This window comes from Magnolia sinica, chromosome 2 (genome assembly GCF_029962835.1).
Source record: "Magnolia sinica isolate HGM2019 chromosome 2, MsV1, whole genome shotgun sequence".
NCBI lineage: Eukaryota > Viridiplantae > Streptophyta > Magnoliopsida > Magnoliales > Magnoliaceae > Magnolia > Magnolia sinica.
The window spans coordinates 17,119,662-17,138,057 of record NC_080574.1 but is presented as its reverse complement, the minus strand read 5'-3'; the positions used below and the strand labels follow the sequence as shown (position 1 = coordinate 17,138,057).

The window sequence follows — 18,396 nt, the reverse complement described above, 5'->3', positions numbered from 1 at the left end:
AGCTTGGTATGCTATGGGTCAGGCATGGGCTCTTCTATCAAGTTTGAGGGCCTTGCCTCGTCTTGAAAATTAAGCTTGTTTCAGAACTGGATTGGATTGGGTTGTGTCTAGAAGCTTAAAGTCCTACTCATACTGGACTGGATTGGGTTGTGTCTCAAAGCTTGAAGTCCTACCATGAGTCGATTTCCATTAATGAGTATGAATAAAGGGGTTATTTAGTAAATAACAAGTATACATCCATTCATTTTCCTCCCTCACAAAACCAAAATTCACCACAATACCTACACCCTAACAACCCTCCCCTCTTTGCCATATATGCACAAGTATATATCCATTCATTATCCTTCTGTGTTTGTGTGTGGCTTGGACTTGGGTGTGCTTGGGCTCAAGCTCACCTTGAGGTTTGTTTGGTCGGGCTTGGGCTTGAGAATTTGGCCAAATTTCAGGCTAGCTTGGGATTAAGCTTGCCCAGACTGAGCTTCACCTCATGATAGCCCAAGTTCTTGTTATGGATAAGGCCCACTAGAGTGTAGGAACTAGGAAGTCGTCTAGCATGGATCACTCCAAGATCCTTAGTATGCAATCAACCTAAGTAGGCATTGCATAATAGTGACTTTTCAACTACGGTTACTTGTTGGCTCCAGTACTGTAGAAAATGGATAGGAGCTCTTACACACATTATTATTGATGGTTTGGAACAACGCATGCACTTTAGCTGCCATTTGGGGGCCCTACTTGTTCACCTTCGTTTCTTTTATGTCAACAATAAAAGAGGTACTAGGGTTTATGTAACATACCTCGTCTTTCAATATATATATATATATATTTTATCACCACCACCACCACCACTACCACCACCACCATCATCATCACTGAAACCTCATCCTAAGTCCCAACTAATTGAGGTTGGCTACATGAATCTTTTTTTTTTTTTTTAGAGGCAACAAACTGAAAATGCATTAAATAAAAAAGGAGGGATACAAAAGCCGAAAAGAGAAAAGCAAAAAAAGATACAAGGGGAGCAAATCTGCTGAGATAGCAAACGACTCCTAACCACCTAAAAAGCTGAGATCAACAAGTTTCAAATCCTCAACATTAACGGCCTATTCTAACACCATCTTTTTAGCCCTAGCTCCCACAACCTTCACAGAAGATGATTTGTCATTAAAACATCTTTCATTCCGTTCTTCCCAAACAGCCCACCAAATGGCAAGAATAGCCATGTGCCAGATTATCGATTTAATTTTTCCAAGCTTGAGCCCATTCCATGCAGTCAGCAACTTCGCGGCCGATTCCGAAAGACACCAGGAAACCGAAAATTGTTGACAGAAATCTGCCAAAATGGACGAGATGAAGGAGCAGTGAACCAGCAAATGGTTCGCCGATTCTGCCTGACGCATACAACACAGACATATGTTGACGATCTACATGCCTCTTTTAAGCAAATTGTCAATAGTAAGAATTCTATTACGACCTGCCAACCACCCAAAACATCTGATCTTAGAAGGAGCTTGATACTTCTAGATGAATGGCGTAACATCATGCTGGGGCTGCACCACAGGATAGATAAAGGCGTAGAGGGACTTGACCGAGAAGAAAACAGATTTTTCCAGCGACCACTCAATGCTGTCAGGCTGAGAGGTGATGATCCTTGATCTGGAGATGCAATTCTGAAGAGCCGTATACTCATTAGCTTCGCTATCATTAAGATTTCTGATGCATTTGATGTCCCAAACAGAATAGACAGACGAGAAATAGCAACATCTATTAATAAGAATATCTCTGTCAGAAGAGTGCTGGTAAATTTGAGGGAATAAGAATTTAAGAGGCTTTTCCCCAACCCATAAGTCTTCGCAGAACCGAATAGTAGAACCGTTACCCAACACATACCTACTGTTAGCAATAACAAGATTTTTGGCTTTCAGAATTCCTTTCCAGATGTGGGAGGCCTTATAGAGCGAAGACTCTTTAGGCCACCAACCCCCTTTGGAAGAACCATATTTACCTTTAACTATCGAGACCCATAGGGCATCTTTTTCCGAAGCAAATCTCTAAGCCCATTTCCCCAACAGCGCCGAATTCATAAGCTTTAGAATCTTGACATTCGCTCCTCCCTCGCTGAACACTTTGCACACTTCTTTCCATTCGAGCAAATGGATCTTCCTCTGATTCTCCTTACCAAACCACATGACATCTCTTCTAATCTTCTCGATACACTTAAGGACTGACCCCGGACATCTGAACAATGTCATAAAATAGAGGGGAAGGCTAGAGAGGGCTGTGTTGATTAGAGTCAACCGACCACCCAAAGACAAATACCGGCATTTCCAGGTGGCCAGGTACTTGTGAAATTTGCTGATAACCCTATCCCACATGCTCTTCGGCGGGGATCCCATAGATAGGGCAGGCCAACAAAGTATGTTGGGAAATACTCAATACGGCAACCAAGCATGGAAGCAAACTTCTGGAGAGACGACTGCGGGACATTAATTCCGAGTAACTTCGATTTGTTCAAGTTGATCCTGAGACCCGAAACCGCTTCGAAACAACGTCAAGCAATGAGGAGGTGCTTGATTCTATCATCTGATGCTTCAGAGAAGATAAGAGTATCGTCAGCAAACTGGATATGAGTAAGGGGTTCCGCCAGACCCGACAACGCAATGCCACAAAGGAGACCTTGCTCCTGCCCTCTCTTCAACATCTGAGACAGTGCCTCGCCCACAATGAGAAATAGAAAAGGGGAGAAGGGGTCCCCTTGCCGCAACGCTCTCGAGCTTTTGAAAAAGCCTCTAGGAGAACCGTTAAGAATAATGGAGAAGTGGGCCGATCCAATGCAAGCAACGATCCATCTTCTCTATTTGGCCCCGAAGCCCATCCGAGATAGCATATACGAAAGAAAAACGAAAGAAAATCTCAATCCACATGGTCATAAGCCTTGGCAACATCCAGTTTATAGAATACACCTTTATCCCTGGCCTTATGGCAAGTGTGAAGGACTTCATTGGCAATAAGGGCACCATCCGTAATCTGTCTGCCACTAATGAAGGCATTCTGATTGCTGGAAATGAGGCTCCTGATGACTTTTGACAGTCGAACAGATAAGACTTTCGCAAGAATTTTATAAGGGCTCCCGATCAGACTAATCGATCTGAATTCAGCAAATGAGGAAGCACCCGCCACCTTAGGGATGAGAGAAATAAAAGTGGCTCCAAGCCCTTTCGATAATCTACCTCTCGCGTGAAATTCCCTAACAAATAGAAGAACATCTTGACGAACTAATTCCCAGAAACTATGAAAAAAACTGATCGGAAATCCATCTGGGCTTGGAGACTTGTCCCCACCCAAAGCATCAACAGCAGCCTTGACCTCTTCTTCTATGAATTGAGATTCCAATAGATCGGCATTGACTACCTACAATCGATTGAACGAAATATTATCTAACCTCAGTCTAACCCAGTTATCTGACGACAGAAGCTCTTTAAAGTGAGAAATGGCGAGATCTTCAATCTCCTTTTTATCCTCGATTCTGCTACCTTTATCGACAATAATGGCTTTAGACTGAGCATGCATATTGGCCATATGATGAAAGAACTTAGTATTTTTATCCCCTTCTGCGATCCATTTGACTCTGGATTTAATCCTCCAAGAAGCTTCAACTTCCGGGGCTTTGTTTGAGAGGTCCTGAATGATGGAAATGCGCTTGGCCAAAACCTCATTCGACATCGAAGCTTCTTCGGACTCCACATCAATAGACTGAAGCTCGGATAGGAGGGCTTCGACGTCGGCCTCTCTCTTTTGAATTTCCTCCTGACACCATTCCTTAAGGTTGGACTTGAGAAGCCTAAGTTTGCAGAGCAGCTTATGACTAGCAAAGCCCTCCACCTGGAAAGACGACCACCATTCAATAATGTTTTGATGAAGACCCTCTAACTGAAGCCAGGAGGAATTGAACCTGAAAGGTTTCGGGCCCCAATTGTTGTCTTCAACACTTAAAAGGATCGGGCAGTGGTCAAAAGTGGTGCGCGGCATGGCAATTTGCTTAACAGTCGGGAAAGTCTCAATTCATTCAGGAGAGACGAGGAATCTATCCAGATGGGATTGAATGGGAGACGCCTGACCATTTGTCCAAGTGAATCTTGCACCCAGGAGCGGCAAATCGATAAGCTGCTCTTGCTGAATCCAGTTGGAGAAGCGAATCATAGTAGAGGAGGTCCTTTTGCTTCTGGAATGATTCTTCGCAAATCGCATGACATTGAAATCGCCTACCACGCACGACGGTCGAGAGGATTGTCTAGCTTGAGAAAGCTCGTTCCAGAAATCTGCCCTGAGGGAATGACTGTTAGGCCCATAAATAACAGACACAAGACATTGAACAGAGGATGACTTATCTTGAAGAGTAACCGTCAACAAAAAGGAGCCCGTGGAAGAAGTGACGAGGTCCCATTTAGAAGATTTCCAAGCGATGAGAATCCCGCCCGTGCCCCCCAGCGCGTCTAGGGCTAGCGACTTAGCATCATTCGCCTTCCACAATGTAGGCAAGAGATTATCTTTGAATCGAGAAACCTTGGTCTCCTGAAGACACAGGACATCGAGATTTTTTCTACTAATGGACGCTTTAATGAGACTCCTTTTATGCTTGGAGCCTACCCCCTAACATTCCAAGAGATTATCTTCATTGGATTACTACACTTCCCCGATTACCCTGTCTCCTTGATTTGGATATTGAAGCTGAGATAAACCCTGGGCTGGCTTCTAGCTGTTGCAACTCGTGGCTACTAGGAATCTTGGCTAAATGTTTAACTGGAGATCTGCACTTCTCGATGGGTCTTCCTCTGTTTTCAATGCATTGAAATAATGCGATGTAGTCCTCCAGCCTATCCCCGAAAGACCAACCAAGGGACCTCCCCACCTTACCAATGTCTTCTCTTATCCACCGTTTCTTCTGGATCTTGGCCAACAGAACGGATCTGTTCGTTTCCGATGTCAACTGCTCGTTCTGAGGATGAGCAATCATTTGCAGCGGTTCCACCATAAGGAAGTCAGTAGACAGATTATCTTGAAAGGGCTTGATCGGACCCATGTCCAAGGCATCAACAGATGGGGGGGAGGAAGTAGAAGGGGAAATGGGTGAAGAAGCTCGAGAATGGATCTTAGAAAGGCTGCAGTTGGACAGGGCTCGCCTATTGGAGTGGATATCATAGCCGGAAAATAGACTCGGATTGGAAGAAGGCAAAGGGGTGTGGAGGCTAGAGGAGGTAAAGGGTAAAGGGAGAGAAGGTGATGAATGAAAAGGAGGATGAACAGCTGACGGGGAATCATGTTGGAGCGGGTCCAGACCCGAATAGGACCTGCTGGACGTAAAACGCGAGAGAAAAGGAATGGCCTCTGCCACCTGTCCAAGGTTTGAGCGTAAGTAGCCATCTGCGCGCTCCATGTGTTCCCCGCGATACACCTTGCATGGCGAGGAAGTAGCCACAGCGTTCTCCCCATGCTCCACGCATCCCACATCGCGTGTCGACGAGGGAGAAACAGAGGCATCCATAATTGCTCCTGACACGGGAGTCAGACTTTTCCGGGTAAAAGATGGCCGAAACTGGACAAAAGGCTGTTGCGCCAAAGTTTCTTCTGGATAATCGGTTGATATCCTTTCCTTAGACCCCTGTATCTCAACAAGCGTGCCACGCATCGACATCTCCGAGACCGTCGTCAGAGGGCACGACAGACGAGGGGGAGTAGGTGATGGGGAAGGCGGCTGAAAGGACTGATCGGCTCCACGTGTCACCTTGATGGCTGAGGGATGGTTGTATCGTTTACTGGTGGAAGGGAGATTGGTAGGCCTTTGTGACGGTGCTCCGCTGGAGTATGGATTTTCTACACCTACGTTTGGCAATGGGTGGGAGATCACCGTCTGCTCCGACGAAGGACCTTCTCTGATTCGCCATAGGTCGCCCCATCGAGGGAGCGGCTCGTCCTGCACTTCCATGATCACCGGGAAGTTGAGACAGCGAACCTCGACGACCACCTTCACTGATGATGGCGGAGCGACACCCTTCTTTCTTCTAACTCTTACTCTGATTACTTCGATCTCCTCCCCAAGCTTTGTCTTCGCATCCAATTCTAAGTACGAACCCAAATAAGCGGACACGGAGATAAAGAACTCATCAAACCATAATTCTAACGGAATTCCCTAGACTTGAAACCACTCATTTTCCATGCCAAAGATGGAGAAATCTTCCCACCTCATAACTCTGGCCACCGGTCCTCCCGAATGAAGATGACTTGCCATCATCAACATTTCCGAGTTGATCCTAGGACACACCTTAAGCCATAGTTCATTGTATCCCAATGGTTTGAGCTTGTAATTCCCCAGGCGAAATCCCGTTGTTTCTACTATCCAGTCCTTCACCTGCGACACCGATGCGCCTACTTTACATACAATGACCATCGAGTCCTTGAGATCTTCCTTAGCTCTGTGAAAATTCCCCATATTCACTGTAATGGGAACGTCCATCTTAGAGCAGAAGGGATTGGTATCAGCGGGAATGGACGTAGGAGGAGGAGAAGGATCGGGCGAAGGGGACAGACGGGAGGGGCAAGACATAGACTGATGTAGAAGGACCTCCTTAAAGGAAGGGGCCACTGACTCGATAGGTGGGCGAGGAGGAGGGGGAGGGGGGAGGACAGGCTTAGGATGGTAGACCTTGGGGGCGATGGGTCGGGGCTTGTGAGAAGGGAAGATGTTGGGCCCAAATCTAGCCCTCTGAACGAGTAAAGGACACCCTGCAAACTTCACTCCATGCAGCATTGTAACAGCTCTTGCGATTTCTGCCTCGGAGGACATACGAACTAATGCGAACCCTCTTTAGTCACCACTATTTCGATCTCTAGGCATAACCACGTCAATGACTGCATCAGCCCGGCCAAAAACCCTTTCAACGTTGGGAGGGACCCATCCTGTCGAGAAGCCTTTCACAATTAAGGTTGGGTATGCAACACGATTCCTGGCCGCAGAAGCCACTGTAGGGATTTTCCTACGAGGAACCTTCTTCCAATCCTTATCTTGTAGACCTACAGCTTCCTCCTCCTCCGACGGAAGATCAGTGCCCTCTATATTCTTCAAACTTCTACTTCTTGCACCCTCATTAATACCCTGCGTCCTCTCGGATTCGTCTGTGGATGAGTCTCCCCATTGACGTTTGGAGGCTTCTCTCGGTTTCGTCATCTTCTCAGGCTTCTCTCGGATTCGTCTATGGATGAGTCTCCCCATTGACGTTTGGCTACACGAATCTTGTTTTGCCATTCCACTCAATCAAGGATCATACCCTCAGTTAACCCATAGGTCATCAAGTCTTTTCTTACTATGTCCACCCATGTCCTTTCCCTTGTCCTTTTAGAGCCTTCAACTCGAACCAACTCACTCCTAATTGGTGTAGTTCTTTATCTTCGTCACACATGGCCAAACCGTCTTAAGTCTACTTCTTGTCTCGTTACCTATTGGTGTTTCTCCTAAGTTCCCTCAAATGAATCATTTCTAATTCTATCCTTCCTCATCTTGCCACTAATCCACCTCAACGTCCATTTCAGCTATGCTCATACTTTTGAACACACTATTCCGTAACTGCTTACATCAAGTCAAATGATGTGAAGCTCATGGGCTATACTTGTTCGATGCGTGACATCTTTTATGCACTTGTTTTAGAACCACAACTTAGAAGTAAGTAGTGCATCTAGCTTTGGCACACATGTTAGGTCATATGCTTTCTAGGAGCCTCAAGTTATTTCCAAGTAAATTTCAATTAGATGATGAATTTAAGTGTGATGTTTGTCAGTTGTGGAAACATTGTTGAACAATATTTTACCCATGTTAAAAGTTTTGGACTTGTTGATTAAGTTCATTCAGATGTGTGGGGTCATGCTTCTGTTATTTATGTTTTTGAATATAAGTACTTTGTTTCTTTTATTGATGAATTCTCTCATTTCACATGGATTTACTTAATTAAAACTAGAGGTGAAGTGTCGTCCATTGTTAAAGTTTTCTATGAAATTGTTCTTATGCAATTTGATGAGAAAATAAAGAAAATAATGGTGCTTCGATCAGACAACACCATGTCATGATCTTCAGAATCATCTGTCTTCTCTTGGCATTGAATTCCAAATTTCCTGCTCTTGTACTCCTTAATGGAGTTTTAGAACGGGAAAACCGCCTTCTTCTGGAGGTTGTGGATCCATTTTAATTGTGATGAATGTTCCAAAGGTTTATTGGGATGAAATGGTTCATACTGCTTTCTAGCTGATTAATAGTATGCCATCCCCATTATATAGAGATAGTTATCATCGCAAAAATCTCCTCATTGTCTTCTCCATGTGAAAAGTGACAATTCTGCCCCACAAAGCATGGCTAGTCTTATAGCTATCTTATAAAATCTCCCGTTCAGCTTGATTGGTATGTGGTGATCCCATAAAACTTCACATCTCCACATCATCTACCCAGCTCTAAATCGATGAGAAGTATCCTTCTCAAGCTCTTGGCTCTATGAGTTGTCATCATCGATTGAAGCCTATGAATACAGTTTCCCAAATCGATACGTCTAGTAGTTTCTATTGATCCAAGATGATGGAATGGTCATTTTTGGGTACTTCTTGGTCAGCAATCTTAATTAATTCCTGCTTCCACTCCCATTGTTACTAAATTTGCATTATGTGTACTTTTTTTAGTCTGACTAATTTTAAAACCTTTGGATTCTAAGGCATCCTTCAATGGTTCTAGCTTTGTATTTATGCACTCCCTTGTCTTGTCTATCAAAATTTTGTCATTTGCAAATAACATACACCATGGGATCTCTTTTAGTAAATGCCTTGTTAAGTCTTCCATAACCAATGAAATAAGGTAAGAAAAAGAAAAAAAAAGGACTCTTCTTGTTAATGTTGGCCGCTGACTCATGATGTAAGTAACCCTACATTAATTGGAAAACTCAGTGGCGTATCCACTAGTGGTCCTCACATTTTGTTACCGCTCCCATGTACATATTCTTAATCATGCCAATGTGCCCTCTCGAGATTCCTCTCCCAACATCCACTGGATTAGGAATTATATGGTCTCAGGTGAAACACACTCTTTTTTTTAAAAAAAGGCAACAAACTGAAATTCATTAAACTAAAAGGAAAAGGGATACAAAGAAAAGGAAAAAAAGAAAAAAGGAAACAGGGGAGAAAAGAGAGAAGCAAATCTGTTGAGATAGCAGAAAGCCCCTGGCAGCCTAAAAAACTAAGATTAAAATTATACAAATCCTTGACGTTTGTAGCCCATTCGATCACCATCTTTTTAGCCCTGGATCCCACTGCCTTAACAGAAGAAGAATTATCATTGAAACATCTTTCATTTCTTTCTTCCCAAATGGCCCACCAGATAGCTAGAATAGCCATGCACCAGATGATAGATTTGTCTTTCCCAAGCTTGAGACCATTCCAAGAAGACAGGAGATTGGCGTGAAACACACTTTTGATAGACGAAAGTGGAATTGGGGAGAGAAAGGGCCTCGTGTAATGACCTGTTATTTGATCCATAATATTTTTCTTTTCTATTCTCCATCTAATGAGTTGTAGGTGTATCATAGCTTATTATAATTATGGATTTGAGAAATGGGAGATGTTTCCAAAATGAATCTAGATTGGCGATGGAAGTTTTTGGTGAAGCTAAACCTTTTGTTGTGGATTGGGCATCTTGTATAAATAGCTAAAGGATTGTAATTTTTCTTTTTTGCTCCAGTTGTAGCTTTTGCTCCAGCTCGGCGCTTCTTTTAATAAAGTTCTGTACTATTGAAAACAATCAATATATATCTATTTGTATCATGTGTTGTATAATAAAATATATTGAAACAAAAAAATGCCCAAATTCTCCTAGGTGTTGCCTAGTGCCTCAGGCCTTCTAGGGGTCCTTGCACGGTTATGCCTTGCCAAAACGCTTTTAACTACATTGGTTGCAGCTGTTTTATTTGTCAGAGTGATACACACGCTTATCCATAGCTGGGTAGCTGGAGTCCCTTTCTTTTTATTCTTTTTCTGTTTTTTTATTTGCCTTAAACCTTTTGAAACATGGATGTCATTCTCCATTGATAATTTTATTCTTAAATGTTTTTTTTTTGAAGATGAATTTTATTATATTTTATTGGATGAAATATAATAAATAAATTTTATTCTTAAATGTTGGTGCTACAATCTACAAAGTAACTTATATATGACAGTATTCATGTCTGTATGGAGAACTTGAAGTGGTTTTGCCATATAAATTCTTTTCCTTCTTTTTGTTGTTCTGTTGTTGCTCTAGTGGGTTTTCTGATGGTGTATCTAAAGTGATTCTCCAATTTCTCTATATTCCCTCAAAAGCTTGGTATAGATTTTTCGTTGTTTTATCTTGAAACTGTGAAATTATGTAAGAAACATATCTGAAGAAGGGAAAAAAAATGTAAAATATGTTCCTGTGATTATGGACATCTTGTTTCCAAGACGTGCCTATGGCATGTCCATGACCGTCCATACCCTTCCAACTATCTTGTACTTTGCTTCTTTTTCTTCTTCTTCTTCTCTCTCTCTCCTCTCTCTCTCTCTCTCTCTTCTTCTTCTTCTTCTTCTTCTTCTTTTTTTTTTTTTGTAATTTGTATTTTTGAGTTGGGAGTGACATTGATTGCTATGCGGGGGTCCCTGTAGCAATTTCAAGTATCCGTGGAGTGTTTCCTCCATGTGTCTGTGGCATGTTTCTGTTAATTGTATTCCAGTTTCTTGGCCAATTCAGTGTTTCATTTGAAAAGCATTTTTTGACAGGGATTCCTGCCGAAATGGCAAGCAACATGTCTGAGATGCAACCAGAGCCGCTGCCTATTGTGGAAAAAGTTTTATCCTTGGGATCTGGGAATGGTCAAGCAGATGAGGCTGATGTAGCTGGGCGGAATACCTCTGTTAAGTCTACTGAGGAAAATGCAGGTCATGACATTGCTTCTGTGATTCAAGGCATGCCTGATATCAAGTAAGCCTTCCAGCAAAATTTTCTGTACTGTATAATCATGTGTGTGCATGCCTGGTGCTCAGCGGAATGTCTAGCAACTGTCCCTCCATGACACCTTTCCTTGTTTGCCCCTTGCGATGTATGTGCATTAGTCGGCCTGGGCTAAGTACCAGGTGGGTCTACATTGGCATGTGAGTGTTGCCAATGTGGGCATCTTCTGTGGCTAAAGCGTTTGCCAATTTACCATTTAGAAGCTCGCCCCAAATTGCTGTGCAGCATTCTAAGATGATGATAATGATGACAGACTGTTCCTTTGTCTTGTCCTGATTCAATGGTTTTGAGAGTTTATTTGTCTGTGTATGCTGAACACAACATGAAAGTTTTCTGAAGTTGAATAATACAAATGCAGAAATGAAGAATCACCTGAGTCCTATATTCATCCATTTATCAACAAGAAGTTGATGCAAGTGCAGAACTGTGCGTGTTTCAAGCAGGAAAACAGAACTCCCGTTGGTGATGGTAAACATTATTTATTTATTTATTTTTATTTTTTAAATTTTAAATGGAACCTTTGTATTATATATTCTGATAGGGTTTAAATGGTCTTATATTTTCCCTTGGCAGGTCAGAGGGAGAAAGGTATGCCTTCCACGGAAGCAACTCGCCCTGCGTGTATTTGTCATAATCTCCAACCATGGAATTCCACTTACACTGACATTAGTTGTACATCGGATGCCACAAGAGGGGAGCAGTTAGTTAAAGCTAGAAAGACGGGGATCTTGCAGCTTTCTCCAGAAGACGAAGTGGAAGGAGAAATTCTTTACTTCCAAAATAGGCTGCTAGATAATGCAGTTGCAAGCAAGCAACGTTGTGGTCTAATTCTTTGCCTCTTATCCTTTCCATTTGAACTCTTTTGTTGTTTTTTAAAACCTTTTTATTTTCCTTTATTCTCTGTTTAGGCTGCATTTGGTTGCACCAAATATCTTTAAATATCATGGTATTTCATGATCAATCAGTCTAATTTGGTGCAAAATATCATGATTCATGATATTTTGCGCAACCAAACGCAGCCTTAGAGGGCATTGGTACACAGTTATGTATTGTCTGTTTCTGAAAGACATGTTGTGATTTATTAACTTATGCACTTCAATCCTTGTTAATAATATAATTGGGTACCTCTGTACTGACCATTTTTTGTTCAAATTTCTACTTGCAGAAGATTTAATACTTCGGGTGGTGACTAATCTTCCCCATGAGTTAGATGCACTGAGGAAACAAAGATGGGATGCAGTACTTACCAAACAGTTCCTCTATGAGGTCAAGGAAGCGAAGAAACAGGGTAGGAAAGAGAGAAGGCACAGAGAAGCTCAGGCTGTGCTTGCTGCTGCAACTGCTGCTGCTGCTTCTTCTTCAAGGGTTTCGACTTTCAGGAAAGATGCACATGACGAGATTGTTGCTGCTCATCATGAGGTTAAAGTTTTCATCTGATCCATGGTCTCATATGATTCTTATTAATTTAAAAGAAACTGACTATACTCTCTATTCTGCTAATTCCCTACAGAGTCCTGTGAAGTTGAATACTGTGAGTGGGAGGTTGCCGCGAGCAAAGGAGACACTTTCAAGGTTGCCTGTTTCAAAATTAGAGCAGTCTGAGATTTTCCAGCTGACTTCAGATTTTTCAAAAGAACACCCACGGTCATGTGACATATGCAGACGGAGTGAGACAATGTTGAACCCGATCTTAGTTTGTTGCAGCTGCAAGGTTCTCTAGCCTTTTTCTCCCATTCGATTTTATGTTTGCTACTTCTATTGCTCATTTGGTATTGAGTTCTGATAGGAAACATGTGACAGGTTGCGGTTCATTTGGTTTGCTATCGTAACCATAATGCCTCTGTTGGCCCATGGTACTGTGAATTGTGTGAAGAGTTGCTATCACACTCCAGAAGCCCTAAAATTCCATCTGTAAATGCTCGAGAGAGGTCATCTTTTGTTGTGCAGTGTGGTTTATGTGGTGGCACCATTGGTGCTTTTAGAAAGTCGATTGATGGACAGTGGGTTCATGCCTTTTGTGCCGAGGTAGTAGAAATCTCTTTGTTGTTGATTATCCAATTGGAGAAAGACCTGTGGTTTTTTAGTTCTTACTGAAGGCCCTCAAAATGTCTCCTCAAAATTCTTTTGCTATTGTAGTGGGTGTTAGAGTCAACATTCAGAAGGGGACAACCAAATCCTATTGAAGGCATGGTATGTGTTTGTTTAGAATTGTTGATATGAATGTTTCTTTTGTGGTTCTGTGTTGGCCAAACGGTCTAGCACGATGCACTGTGCTTACCACCTATCTGAGTTGTTTACTTGGTACACTGTTGTTCTCATGTGAAGTCCTTAACTGTATGTAATGCTTCTCTATCAGGAGGCTGTTACTAGGGAAAGAGACCTGCTAATTTGCTGCATCTGCGGGTGCAAGCTTGGTGTGTGCATAAAGGTTTGCTCTCTCAAATTTTTATTTCATCACTATCAATATCAGTCTTGTCCCAGCTATGTGCTTTCTAAATCACTTGGCTATTCTTTTAATTTCTGTTAGTGTGACTGCAAAAAGTTTGGTTTACATGATACTTTCTGTTCTGCACGGCTGTCTTGCAGTGTAACTACGGCAACTGCCAAAGCTCATTTCATCCTACTTGTGCTAGAAATGCGGGCTTGTACTTGAGTGTAAGGACTGTTGGAGGCAAGATTCAGCACAAAGCTTATTGTGAAAAGCACGGCATGGAGCAGAGAGACAAGGTGCCACTGATTGTTTTGTGGAATGGATGTCTTATGCAGTGATGAAGTTGTTTATATATTTATCTAGTAATCAGTGATGAAGTTGTTTATGCATCATATTTTTTTCTTTTTCTTTTTTTGCTCAATTTCTACAGGCTGAGACTCAGCAACATGGGGCTGAAGAGCTACAGAGCATTAAACAAATACGGGTTAGTGGGTGGTGCTCTATTTCATCTTCAGTCATGAATGGTTCATATTTTTAGTAAATATATGGTTCATCCGAACCCTTTAAAAAAATCTGGTTCATCCGGTAAATTAATTGGCCCCCGTTTTTTTTTGTTTTTTTGCTGAAGAGCAACATGGGGCCAATCTTTTGGATGTGCTGGATGCCATTCACACATGACCTGTTGCGACTAATGTGGTAGTTGGACAACAGCTTTGTTGTCCATATTGCGAGATCCATACATACACATAGGTCTCGTACACAAGTAATTGCAGATGAGAAGTTAATGCAACTAGTGAGTGGGGCCTACCGTAATTTGTGTATGGCATCCAACCTGGCACACCGCACACATTCAGAGTTTTGGGATCATCCAATTTTGTGATTTTGCACCATGGGTTACACTCAAAGGTATTATTGAATGTAACTGTTTGGGTTTATGATTGGCTGTGCCAATTGTCGCATGAAAACTTTGGGGACATTGGCATGTTGCCATTAGCATTTCAGGTCGGCAGGCACACACACACACACACAGTAATCTATAGTCTAGTGGACTCAGCGAGATGGTGCATTACAGTACAACTCTAATGGGAGTGCCATTAGATCTAAATCACATGGTTGTATAATATATATTATTACGAGCTTGTTATGGTTGGACTTCATGTGTTTCTTGGAAGCCAACTGTAGCAAATGCATGACCATTGGATTACATCCAATCACTCTCCCAGTAGATGCATTGTAATGCCACTGTAAACTTAGGCTACTAGATGCATTTCCACACATACATACATGCATAGGTTGATATGTGTGTGTGTGTGTGTGTGTGTGTGTGTGTGTGTGTGTGTACATACAATTAGGGCTGAAAGTTGGGTGGGTTGACCAACCCGTGACCGACCCGATATTGGATTGGGCTTGGGCAAGATGTATCGAGTCTGATCTCAGGCTTGGGCTATACAAACACCAACCCGATAAAACTTGGGTCGGGCTCAGTTTGAGATCTTGGGTTGCCCGACTTAACCCGAACCTGATCAATAGATAAGTTACTTATAAATTATAATTGAATGTGGATCGTATATGTTGAAGACAGGAAATTCCGGTGCTATCGGGTCTCATTGGTCCACATCATTCCGATGACTCGAGTTAAAAAGAAATGCAGAATTTCTCTCTCCCAAATAGATTATGTGCTACGCAACATGACTTTTAAATGAGTTGTTGTCCTATATTTTAGCTTGTTTGTTTAGAATAAATGAAGTGCTTTACGATAAATAACTACATATATAATTAATAAAATTATAGATATAAAAAATAAGACGTGTATTGAAATATAATAAACTAATGCAATCATTAAAATATTAGCATGTATTCACTCGATCAATCCGACCGAACCCGCTTGGGTTGGGCTTGGGTTGAGAATTCCCAACTCGAGGTTGGGTTGGGTTGAGTTAGGGTCGAGGTAAAAGAACCTTGGGTTGGGCTAGGGTTGAGCACCAACCCGACCCAACCCGCCGGACTTTCAGCCGTACATACAATATATGTCTCCATGTACTGTAGTATTTATATATCTGCATGCACATGCATACATGTGATAAGATTAGATCCTATAGTGTTGACATTATGGGAAGTTCCTATTGTGTTGAGCAAAATGTGCTGCTTCCTGATGTGCGCTTGTCATATCCACTCAACTAACTGGTGTGCGCTTCCATATTTTGCTTGGAGCCCAAAAATAGGCCGACCTGAAACTCAGGTGGGCCACACTACAGGGAACAATCGGAATGGGACACCATTAAATCCTTCTAGATAATTTGTGGGGCCCACCAAGTGTATATGCGATTTGATGGGTGCTTAGATGCCCCCCACCAGGATGAAGGGAACCCTTGGAGATCAAGTCATTCCAGAATTCAGGTGGGCCACCCCACCTGAATTTAGAGGTTTTTGGTATAATTCTACTGTTCTCTTTGGTGTGGCCCCCTTGAGTTTTTGATTGACCTGATTTTTGGTCTCTGGGTGTACGTGATGGACGGAATGGATGTCATGCATGCATGATAGTGACTGAGGCCCGCAAAGCTCTCTCTCTCTCTCTACATGCACATATAGGTCCGCACCAGGGGTACTGGTACAACCGTGTGCAACAGTGGTACTGCGCTGTTGTTGTGCCACTCTATGCATGTCATCCATCAGAAGTGCACGTCATCCTTCAGATGCATCTTCGCTCCTTTGGCGTTAAGCCCCAAAACCAAGCTGATCCAAATCTCAGTTATGCGCCTCAGATGATGAATAATGCAAAAACCAGGCCATTCTGAAACTTGGGTGGGCCTCGGTGGAAATCAATTGCGGGTGTCTTCCTTTGAACTGTTGCTGCTTGTGGGGCCCACCTGAGTTTTGATTTGGCCTGATTTTGTTGGACCAGTGTCCAAAGGTGGAGTGTCGGATATGATGGATGGCTTGGATGACATGCATACCTTGCATGGGCCCCACAATAGTCCGGTGCTGCCGGAGTGCACCTCATATATATATATATATATATATATATATATATATATATATATATATATATATATATATATATATATATATATATATGCCTGCATGTAACCATTATTCGAAGTATCCTCGATATTGTTTGTATCTCTAGCTCGATGATACCGGTAGCACCGGTAGTGATACTGATAAACATTGTTAGTATAAAAAATTCTAGGTATAACATATAGGCGATGTATCGCTAAGTATCACCAATGTATCGATATCGCCAATATTTTCGACCGTGTAAATTCCAGATGTTGCTTGTATTGCCAATGTATTATCGACAAGGTATCGTCTTTTCAACTGTGTGAATTCCAGGTGTCGCTTGTATCGCTAATGTGTCACCGATATTTCAATAATATCGCTAATATACCAATATCACCAAAAATCTATTTATTAAAAAAGTTTCCAATTTAATTTTTTTATGGGCGCATGTTTGTATGTAGTGTTCAATTTGTAGACGATATTATTGATAATATTATGGTGTTATCGTTATTACAACATGGGCGATATCAAAACCATAATCTTTCATTTCCTTTCCAGTTGCTGACGATTTTTCGACAAAATATCGTGTGTTGTCGATATTTTGAAATGTCGATGGATGCGGATGGAAGGTTGGATGGTTGGAGGGATAGATGGTATGGTGAGATTGATTTCTTACAACAACACATGCTTTTAGGCCCCTATTAAATGGAAACTTATCATGTATGGTTGAATGGATAGATGGGATGGTTAGATTGATTTCTTACAATAACACATAGCTTTAGGCCCCTATTAAATGGAAACTTATTATCTATGCATTCTTTTTACAACTTTTTGATTCATAAATATGCAAATATGCGTATTTTAGCATATCCTAGAGTTTCGTTGAAAAATTCTACAATTTTCTCCATGTTTCGCCAATGTTTCCCCACATTTTATCGATGATATTATCGGTGATATCGATATTGTTTCCGTATCCTCGGCCATCAAAACTTGTAGTGATACCAATAATTCGAACACTGTCCATATCGGCCGATTAAGGGCATATCAATACCAATACGGGCCAATATGCCCATAGAAGCCCAACTTTGAATATATTTTTTTTTCTTCCAAAAATTTCATTCATGTCTCCTCTTCCTTTTTACATTTAAACATGGAGGAAGCTTAAAAACTCATTTTAGCCTAGATCTAGACCTCCTTGGGGATCTAGACAAATGATTTAAATGGGATTTGACAAATCAAAGAAAAGTGGACCATTATGGGAAAAATCGAAAAGAAGGCTAAACCTTCACTTTCTTTTTGATATTTTCATCTTCTTTTTGTTGTATTTAGTGTTCGAAGTATTGACATTGCTACAAGTTTCGATGGTTGGGGATACGGAAACAATATCGATATCACCGATAACCGGATGCTTGGAAACATTAGGGAAACATGGAGAAAATGGTGGATTTTTTTAATGGAACTTAAGGAGATGCTAAAATACTCATATTTGCATATTTATGAATTAAAAAGTTGCAAAGAGAATGCATATATAATAAGTTTCCATTTAACGGGGGCCTAAAAGCAGGCGCTGTTGTAAGAAATCAGTCTAACCATCCCATCCCATCCCATCCCATCCCATCCATCCACACATCCATCGATATTTCAAAATGTCAACAACACAATATTTTATCGAAAAATCATCAACAACTGAAAAGGTGAAAGATTATGGTCTCGATATCGCCCATGTTCTGATAATGATAACAATCACAATATTATCAATAATATTGTCTACAAATTGAACACTACATAAAACCATACGCCCATAATTTTTTTTAAATGGAGACCTTTTTAATAAATAGATTTTCGATGATTTTGATACATTGGAGATATTATTGAAATATTGTTGATAGACTGGCGATACAAGTGATGCTTGGTC

At 41.6% G+C, this 18,396-nt stretch overlaps 1 protein-coding gene across 2 annotated transcripts in view; it reads left to right on the top strand.

Annotated features, from left to right (window-relative positions):
• LOC131236460 (uncharacterized) overlaps positions 1-18,396 on the top strand; it is a 56,130-nt gene that overhangs the window by 20,994 nt on the left and 16,740 nt on the right. For both annotated transcript variants that reach the window (XM_058233643.1, XM_058233644.1), the window contains exons 7-16: positions 10,819-11,020; positions 11,409-11,518; positions 11,624-11,872; positions 12,216-12,469; positions 12,561-12,761; positions 12,851-13,075; positions 13,187-13,240; positions 13,407-13,478; positions 13,637-13,777; positions 13,912-13,965. In XM_058233643.1, coding sequence (XP_058089626.1) covers positions 10,819-11,020; positions 11,409-11,518; positions 11,624-11,872; positions 12,216-12,469; positions 12,561-12,761; positions 12,851-13,075; positions 13,187-13,240; positions 13,407-13,478; positions 13,637-13,777; positions 13,912-13,965 — 1,562 coding nt within the window. The remainder of the gene's footprint in view (positions 1-10,818; positions 11,021-11,408; positions 11,519-11,623; positions 11,873-12,215; positions 12,470-12,560; positions 12,762-12,850; positions 13,076-13,186; positions 13,241-13,406; positions 13,479-13,636; positions 13,778-13,911; positions 13,966-18,396) is intronic.